Source organism: Montipora capricornis, chromosome 10, assembly GCF_036669925.1.
Source record: "Montipora capricornis isolate CH-2021 chromosome 10, ASM3666992v2, whole genome shotgun sequence".
NCBI lineage: Eukaryota > Metazoa > Cnidaria > Anthozoa > Scleractinia > Acroporidae > Montipora > Montipora capricornis.
In genome coordinates, this window is record NC_090892.1 from 959,667 (window position 1) to 969,666 (window position 10,000).

A 10,000-nucleotide genomic window follows, 5' to 3' on the forward strand; every position below is an offset into this window, starting at 1 on the left:
TCCATGCAATTAAATTTCAATCAGTGGTTGCCCCAAACGGACTAATCTCGAACCTTTATGGCCCTGTCGAAGGGAGACGTCACGGTAGTGGAATGTTAGCAGATTCTGGCCTTTTGCCTCAATTGTGTCTCTATTCTCGTACACCGGCAGGAGATCCCTTGTGCATTTACGGTGACATGGGATACCCTCTACGGACGCAGCTTCAAACTCCATTTAGAGCCCTACGCTTAACTCCACTGCAACAAATTTTTAACACGTCTATGAGCAGTGTGAGAACCAGTGTCGAGTGGGTGTTCGGTGATATTGTCAATTATTTTAGCTTCATGGATTTCCGAAAAAACCTTAAAATTGGACTGAGTGCCATTGGCAAAATGTACATTGTTTGTGCTCTTTTGACGAATGCTTGAACATGTTTTTATTCATCCACAACTAGCAACTTTTTTTAACTTACCCCCTCCCTCAATTCATGAGTACTTTTCATAGCTCAAGCAAAAGATAGTATGTAATCATTGGAAGCTGGAAGTATTGTACTATATTCCGCCTCTAATAAATTGTAATAATAAAATAATATTTTTAATTTGTCATTTAACTGGCTTTCTTTATCCACATGGATTCGACTCAACATGCACACAACTCAAAAAGAGTAAACATCAACATAATAACTTGTTTTCACGAGTGCATTCAACTAAAACTGAGCAATTTTTTAAATGTACACGAAATTCATTTTAATTACCATTAATCATGATGTGTTCATCAAACCACAAACAACTTTAATATGCGTAAAAAATATGTCTTTTTTCTCACCTCATAACATTTTATAGTGAACAAAGTAATAAGAATAATCAGAGTCTGTCAGCACGATTTTTGTTAATATACAACTTCTTTGAAAGCTTTAACAGGTACTCGACAACCTTTTCTCATAAAATGCAGATAAATTGGCTTTTATTGGCAGCCGCCTGAACGGTAAGAAATCATTCAACTATATAAAAAGCAACGCATCAAGAAGGAAAACGCTCGGCTAAAATTTGCTTGACTTAGCGAATTCATCAATAGTCTTTTTCAAGCTAGTTTTTGGTCAATTATTCAATGAGTGTTAACAGCATCTGAGTTTGCTGTTGTTGCTGTTGCTGTTGACTCATGTACATCTGTTGGTGTTGTTGTTGTTGCTGGATTAATTGTTGTTGTAAATTTACTTGCTGAGATTGAAATTGCTCAAACATTTTCTGTGTGTTTTGAGCGATCAAAAGCTGGTTTTGCTTCTCATCCTTCAACAATTCTTTCTGTTGCTCCATTTCTTGCTTCGTCATTTGTAATTTTTCTTTCCGTAATTCAAATTCCTTCTCGGCCTTGTTTTGAAGATAAACCATGGTCTCTGTCCCTGATTTTCTTTTTTTTCGACTGCCCAGACTGGAAGGGTCATCTTTTTCTTCTTCGTTTCGTCGCCTTTGTGTCTCCCCTAAGCCTTCTAAAGCCTTCATACGAACTTCTTCGGCATTTCGGCGATCCTTCTGATTTTCCTCTTGCTTTCTCTTGTTTTCTTGATCATATAACCCAGTTGCCTCGTCAGCCTCTTCTGTTATATTTTGAAGACGTTGGTCTAACTCCGTTTCCTCTGTAGTTGAGCCGCTTTCACCTTCCTGTAAACGCATTTTTCGTTTGTGCTTTTCGACAAGTAACCTTTATCTGTCCCTAACGGACTTTTGCGTAACATTAAAAGTGATGTCTTCCAAGGCTCCAAGATCAACAGCGATAGAAGTCCAAGCATTTCCACGCTCTGTGCTTCCAGGGTTAAACTTGTAAGGCTTCATCAACAATATCTCGCGACAAAAGAAAATGTCATGTCTTTCTGACCACTTCATTACCACACTGTAAAACAAAATTTAAAAGAAACTTATATCTTAAAGTACCGGATTGGTTTTCAGGATTAACAAATTTTTATTTATAATTTAGCATTTCGCAGGATGGTCTTTGTCGCCGTGCAATTTGATATTTCAGTGTTTTCCCCGACTCTTCGCCCTTTTTAAGGATTATTGCGCTTGTCTGACTCAAGTTTATTAAATTAATCGATAAATGACTAATCACATCATGTTAAGAACAGACACCCACCTTTTTTTGGAAGTTTTCTCTTCATTTACGGCCGCCATTTCAGCAGATTTGAGGACGACTTGAAACTGTCTGTTTTCGAGGCGTCGCCTTCCCGCGACGTGACACAAAAAGAGGTACAAAACTGACCGATTGGACCTCAGACGGTTGGATCCAGGGAAAAGTGACGTCAGAGGCTCACTAGCTTAAAATTTCAGCCTGTGAACCCATCTTATTATATATGGAAAGCGTGAGCTTAACAGTCTGAAAGCCCAAAACCCCCGTGCTGCATATTCATTCTGCGGCGTCCACACGTATTGCATTCTTACACTAGTGAGCCTTTGACGTCATTTTCTCCTCGATCCAGCTCTCTCAAGAACATAATGTTAGTAATGCGGACCATTAAATAGGAAAATTTCAGTTAAAATAACGAGGTGTCTTTTTGAAATCAAGGCTTAAAACGTGGGTCACTTAGTGCTTTGTTAACATAGTTTTGAAATCCAAAGAAAAACATGAATTGATTTTTTGGTCACAGGGGCACTTTAAGAAATTACTAAATAATCAGTTCTAGAATGTCTATTTTAGTGCATAAACCTTATTCTCAAGATATGGTTTATGAGTTTGAAACTGCTCTAAACTGAATTAAAAACGATAAATGCCATGATAGATAGATCTGAAATCTTAAAATATATTTTATTGATGAACAGAAACTAAAAAAAACTTGAAGAAAGCTTTTATCAGGCAATGCTACAACAAGTTGCAAAATTGTTGAGACACTTTCATTAAAAAACACCTTTTCTAGCTTCCAATGCCCGCCGTATCTAGAACTTAAACCTTTCCCACTTCCTCTCCCCTCTCCCCCTTTCAATGTTGACTGCTTAAGTTTCCAACATTTTTTTGTCTTGCTAGCAACACTGATAAGAGGGGGGGGGGGGGGGGGGGGGGGGCTGCAGTGTGAGAGATGTGAGAGATAATAGGGAAATTAATAACGCCCCAAGAAGGTGAAGTGTCTCCACTATTTATGCAACTTGTAGCATTGACGATGGTCCAAAAATTTATTATTGTTGTATGTTAATAGCCAAAAACGGTGAACGTACCAAGGCCATCTCACTCCGCCCACATCCGGCAAGGTGGCTGAGATCGTCATGCTCGGTTCACTGTCTTATTTCATGGTTCACTACAGAGTCACATTATTAGAGTGAACGTATACAGGGTTCGACATCTCCGCTAGCCCGGTAGCCTGAGGCTAGTAAAAAATTTTGTCAGGCTAGTAAAAAACGACGTTTAATAGCCCGCTGGCTAGTAGAAAAATGGAAATAAACTAGATATAATTAGTTTTAGTTTGCAGTTCACAGTTGATTGAAAAACAAGAAAGTTTAAAATGTAACGATAATACCAATAATTTTATAAAGAAAACAAATCTATCATCTTCTGGCGTCTCTTTTATCTTGCGTGTAGTTCGTAAACATCGCTAGATCCCAGACTCTGAGCTTAATGGTTAATGTCTTCCCCAGTCTTCTCCCTACCAATGTTGTGATGCCTTGCACATCGCCACGCACGATCGCTTCGCAATTGAACCGATTGTAAAGATGGAGCGATTTTTGACAAATTACGAGGCGCCACCATGTAAAAAAGGGAAAGCAGTCGAAACTGAAAGTACCAGTAAACAGGAAAGCAGTAAGATTTACGAGAGCACTCAGAGAAAGGGAACTGTTAATCCATCGTGGAAAGCAAGCTTCCCGTGGCTTGTGCACTGGCATTCTATGGTTAGCCTTCGCCGCGTGCACAAGTGAATGTGAAACGAACATTTTGTTAGCTTTTTTCCTTAAATGACACATTACGTTATCACAATGGAAGAAAAAATTCCATTCTTTATCATTTTAAAAGACCTTGCCAATAAGTTTAGAGGAAGGTTTGCGTGTTTGGGGTTGAAGTAGACCTCGAGGGAAATTGATCCGGGCTACTAAGTTTTGCTTCGGGCTAGTAAATTCTAGAAATCACTAGCCCGGTGGCTAGTAATGCAGGTAGCCAGGTGTCGAACCCTGCGTATACTATATCTTATAATTGCAGAGATCTAATATATCCTAAGAATATTATATCAATACTAATTGGCTATACCAAGTTTTGATATAATGGGAATCTAACTCGAATTTCGAGGGTTCAATTCCCACCCTAGTCAGAGTTTTTCTCTGTCCTTGAGTGGGCCCATTTCCATTAGTAGGGTTAACGCTCGCATGGTTTATACGGGGTAGAAACCTAGCACTTCACATTACACTCTAATCAGTTAAGTCTGTTCAAATTTAAGTGCTAGACGAGCTTACACGGCCAACGTTTGAAAAAACGTAATCCTTCCTTATACTTGTTCATGTTCATTGCCGTGACTTTAAGATCTTCAGTTCCCACGAACTGCTCCCGTCTGACCTTGTAGCTCAGTCGGTAGAGCAGCAGTGATCTAGCCCGAAGGTCGTGTGTTATATTCCCACCCTGGTCAGAGTTTTTCTCTGTCCTTGAGTGGGCCCATTTCCATTAGTAGGGCTAACGCTCGCATGGTTCATACGGGGTAGAAACCTAGCACTTCACATTACACTCTAAGCAGTTAAGTCTATTGATATACTAGTATTGACATGTCTTGCTTGAGACACTTAAACGACTATGTAAAATTAAGTTATTTAAATAAATATAACCTAATGCCTGTTTCCTAAAATTAATGTGTTTCTTGTGAGATGCTCTTATGTGGACTTAAAATGTTCTAAAATTGCAATGCGTACTGTGCTTGAAATAACTGCTTTCTGCATTGTCTCTCTTCCCCGTCAGTTTCTTTACTACACCCTCCATCTCTTCAGACCATCCTCCAAGGACGGCCATTTTAATGTTATATTGTTGCACCGTTTATCCATGATATTGTTGTTTAAGTTCCCATCGTAGGTAATTGTACCTGGAAGTTTTCTCCTTGAACTCCAATCCAAGGGCAGCTCACCTCCAGCATAATGGTTGATTATTTGAGCATCTACAGAATTTGCTTTCAGTTCAGTCTTTTCTCCGAATACTGGAACATCCCAGAATGCTTGAACCGAATTCTCGTTCTCATATTTTGGTTGCTGCTGAACAGGAGAGCACCAAGGTGCAACTTCGTCTATTACCCCCAAATCTTTGACAATTAAAAAAAAAACTGATCTTCTGGGCTGCATTACATGTATGTCCCGACAAATACTTACTCTGTGCCAGGGCCCGGCACTCATAAGGACTTGGGGGACCGTTTCAGGGTTACTGTCGATAAATCTACAGGACATGTCAATTGGTGGGCTTGCTCGAGTCTTCTTTCCATGATAAACTGGCGTGGGTAGTAACTGCTCTTGCAACTCTGTCATTCCAGCTATTGTATGTAATGGTCATGACGTCCAGAGTCTAAGCCATGCAGGACAATTCTGTACTCTGATATTGTCATTGTCCCATCGCTTGAAAGTCAGCTTCCCTTGCCACTTTGCTTCTCTAAATGCTTCCTTTAGCTGTTCAACTCTGCACTTCTTTAAGTAGTCTACAATCTGTGCATGTTGCCCTCTTTCACCATTCTCTGTGCGAATAGAGGGTTCCTTTCCGGATACTCTAGATTAATATCCGTTTTATGCTCCTCAGCAAAACGTTTGGTGTCTTTCACCATCGAGATACTCCTATTTTGATCGCCTGCTCTTCAAATCTCCTTGCTGTTTTCATCTTAGGATGATCATTTGTATTTAACAAATAAACAACCCTTGCATGTCATCTGTTCTGTTTAAAGCACGCGGCAAGCCGATAGAGTTCCAAAGAAGCGTTAGGGAAACGAGTGTTTTCCCTACTTCTTGAAAATGAATTCTTCATTATAACTTGAGTGCAACTTCTTTCATACGTATTGGAAACCTGACTTCAGACTGTATGAGTACAATGGATTACATTGTAAAAAAAGTCAGTGATGCGAAATGAGATGAACTGGAGAGGCAAAGTGCCATGCATAAATCTTTTTTTTTTTTTTACACGTTTCTGCTAAGCTAGTCCATCAATGGGTGGAAAAAATAGCAATTTATTGGTTGATAACGTTCTTCCACTGTGGAATACGGATTGCATTCCCTTCTTGTTAAAACTGAATTTATGTTCAAAGGAGGTATTTTAGAGTTGAAAGCTCTCGTGACCAAAAATTTGTTTGGCTAAAATTGGTTTATTCTGTGTCATCAAAACAAACAACATCGAGTTTCTCGGTGTTGTCTGTTTACTTGATTCTTAAAATTCCCCTGGCACAGTTATTTCATGTCTTTGATTACTGTTTTTCTTGTTCTTGTGTTTGACTTCATTTTACTTTTAATTTTCTACAGGTTTTCTTGTGAGATTTATACTGTGCTTCTCAATAACTCGTAACACCAGTAAGATCATGGATTGCTCTGTTCCGCCCGGTGCTATCACGTCTGTCAATGGAGTGCGTGTTCTCAGCTTGTGGTGGGTTATTTTGGGACATACATACGGTGCTATTGCGCAAGGCGGAATCCTGAGTAAGTTCAATGCACTGTTTGTTACTCGATTTAACAGTCACTGTTATCACTCTTTCCATTTCTTTAACTTCATGGAAACAGAAAAGTCAGTATTCACATGCACCACACCCCACTTTAAACGAGGAGGCCTGGAGCGCATAAGTCACTCTGAAAGTTATTTCAGTGGAATAGTTGAGAGAGCAATAATGATAAACATAGGCATGCATTGAGTACTTGTGGTAGTGCAGTAACTTGACACAGCACTTTATTCCGTAATAACTGTCAATGGAGCTACGTTTTGTTTTCCAGGAGATTCAAGTGGTCTTTTCATAATATGGAGCTCTAATAGTACACAATATTGTTTTGGTACCGTATATCATTATAGTGCCATAGTGGTTAAAAGATTAAAGAAAGTAAAAGGGAATCGAGAAACATTGGCTTCGAGGCTGACATGTTGGTCATTTTCAAGTTCCAATACAACTTATTTTTCATCGCAAGTTTAAGCGTGTACTCTGAGCGTCTAACATCTTTCCACGACAAAACTTCATGGAAGTTTCTCTGTCCGGTGGGGTTAGTATCTGGATGGGAGACCAACTTGTCAGAAACATAGGACCGAAAATTCTATTTTAACGCTCAAAAATGCGAAGTAAGCGAGGTACTATTTTGTTAGCCTGTTTATGCAAAACAAATATTGATGCAAAATTGAATAAATATTGAAACACAGTTTTTAGGAAGAGCAGAAGATTTTAGGAGGTGTCGATAGAGAATAAAAATTTGCGACATGACAATAACAAAAATTTTGTACCGCGAAAAACATTTTGGAAGATTTTTGCTACGTTCAATTTTTCTATTGTACTTTTGGCTGCACAAGTAAATCGCAAAATGGAAGGTGACATCGATTTCAGCGGCCGCTTGTGATCGATGAAGTTACCTTGCGTGTTTACAAACAACTCGCGAATCAAAGGATACATCTGTGTCAAAATGATGGCAAGACACCAGATTTTTGTTTTTGTTAGTTTGTTTTTGGTCTTTCGAGTGGTGTAAAGTTTGATGAGAAATGTGTGAATTAAACATGTGTTTGCGATCTTTGTGCACGTCCAACTTTTGAGGTTGACCATTGTATTCACTCTCCTAGACGAGGTTATTTATCACCAAGTAATTCCATCGATTTGGAAATAGAAGCTGCGTTATTATTCATCAGCGTCATAATTTCTTGCCGATTTTGGGGCTCATTTGTTGAAACTCAAGCAGGCTTCGAACAGACTTGTTTATATTTGTGATTTATTGCCACCCACGGACTTACACTCTTACACTCTTACAACCCGGCGACATAGTGTGGTGCACTGTACAATGATAAGAATATACATGAAAAAATATTCGATTCTGATTGGCTAAGAGAAGTGCAGTTCAGGTGTAACACCAGTGCAAAAAGGGTAATGCCGGTGCAAATTCCACATTGAAATTCTGAATTATGATTGCCTAATAAACAATAGGGTTTTGGTCAAAACCAACAAATCTTTTGTTTTCAAATCAAGTGCGAGCCCTAGATGGCGCAATTGATGGCGCAATTTTTCCCAGGTTGCGTGGTACGCGTACGAATTTTTTCATGATATTCACTATAGTTAGCATTTTCCCCTGATTTGCATTTATTTGTTAAGTAAACCTACATTTTACATCAGTTGCAGTGACCAACCGGCTTCAGATGAAACATTCTATTGCTGTAATTTCGAATACTTTAAAATGTTGATCTTTTTCTTTGGAAAACTGTACTACAGTAAGCCACCTTGATATCGCAAATTTTCGCAGGTAGCGGCTTCGTGTATCACGAACATTCTTAGGCGTCTTACACCGTTGGCTGGACGTGACTGAAGACGCCTAGCATGTTAATAATTTGTAATTTGCTGTGATTGATTTGTAATTACCGTGAGTGACCTGAATTTGTTGTGAGTGATTAGTAATTTGCTGTGAGTGATTTGAATTTGCTGTGAGCATTTCGTTTTGATGTGACAGTTGTGGGCCACCGTAGAAATGAAACTTGCAAAGATTATTACAGTTAGGCCCGTTTTGAGGTTTGATGGATGGTTTGATGACAAATATTCCAAGACGTCGTGCAACGCTGGCTGGAGATGACTAAAGACTCCTAGCATGTTAATAATTTGTAATTTGCCGTAAGTGATTTGTAATTGCTGTGAGTGATTTGAATTTGTTGTGAGTGATTTGTAATTTGCTGTGAGTGATTTGAATTTTCTGTGAGTTGATAATTTGCTGTGAGTGATTTGAATTTGCTGTTTTGATGTGACAGTTGTGGGCCACCGTACATTCCATTCTATTTCGCAGTTCAAATATATGGAACTTCATATCTTTTAAAAATCATTATAGGAAACTTAACACCTTCCCGTCCTGCAAGCACGATTAGGATGACTACTGATGGACATTAGGGAGCTTAAGCACGCGCGTTTTTGAGACGTTGACGGCAACCGGAAGAGAGCATTTAGCGTTCCAGGACAGTGGTGTCCCCAGATTTTTATACTAATCATCTCTAATGGGGAAACGTTACTCAGCAATGTAAATGTGGTTATGTAAAGACAAGTTAAAAGTGAAAACAGCTCACTTCCGGTTGCCGTTCGCGTCTCAAAAACGCGCGTGCTTAAGCTCCCTATTACTAAGGGAAGAACCGTAGCGTCTGAAGCCGCTGACCTCATATATTCAACTTGCTGTTGAACCAAATGTTGGGTTGTTGAAATTGTATAAAATGTCAGAAGCTTGTTTAAAGCTTTTAAAATCAAATTTAGACTTTTTAAGTTTCATTGAACATCGATTCAACATTTCCTTTGTTTTCGAAAATATTGAGTAGATTTAAAGTCGTTTGGACATGCAGAGCACACGCATGTTCTCGACTTCGAGAGAGTCTGGTGTCTTGTTCTTGAGACTTGTTGTTAGCATGAAGTTAGAACCCTTTGATTTGCGCATTCAACAGAGCTTTACCTAATAATAATTTCCTCTAGCGAAAAAGGAAGGAAAAACTATGCACGAATCTGCTCGATATTCTGTCACGTATGCGCGACGTGACGTCAGTGCAACATCACCTCCACCCTTCCGCCATTACGCAGGCGTGAAAATTCAAACTGGTCGCAGCGAGTTTTAAACCGGTTAGGAGTTCAATTAGTCGTCCAAAGTTCTGGACGTGCAGAAGTAGTTGCCGTTCCTTCTCGCTCAGGAGAGAAATCCAGGAAGGCTCTGCCCAGCTGAGTACCCATTCAAAATTTTGGGTAAATGTTTAAGCCGCTGAAATGGGCCTTCAAAGGAATTGATTGGTATTTGAGAGGACTTTATAACCTATACAATCAACTTGTGATATTGTTGTTGCATTTCTACGACTCATTTCTGTAGAATTTATCTGTGGCCTGGATAACAATCAACCT

At 39.2% G+C, this 10,000-nt stretch overlaps 2 protein-coding genes across 2 annotated transcripts in view; one reads left to right on the forward strand and one right to left on the reverse strand.

The window, feature by feature from the left end:
* Positions 1-1,079: 1,079 nt before the first annotated feature.
* Positions 1,080-1,649, reverse strand: LOC138020138 (mRNA export factor GLE1-like). Its single transcript, XM_068867164.1, has one exon. The coding sequence runs from the start codon at positions 1,647-1,649 to the stop codon at positions 1,080-1,082; it is 570 nt and encodes a 189-aa protein (XP_068723265.1).
* Positions 1,650-3,671: 2,022 nt separating this feature from the next.
* LOC138020139 (nose resistant to fluoxetine protein 6-like) overlaps positions 3,672-10,000 on the forward strand; it is an 18,386-nt gene continuing 12,057 nt past the window's right edge. The window contains exons 1-3 of the mRNA XM_068867165.1: positions 3,672-3,759; positions 6,426-6,572; positions 7,008-7,031. Coding sequence (XP_068723266.1) covers positions 3,672-3,759; positions 6,426-6,572; positions 7,008-7,031 — 259 coding nt within the window. The remainder of the gene's footprint in view (positions 3,760-6,425; positions 6,573-7,007; positions 7,032-10,000) is intronic.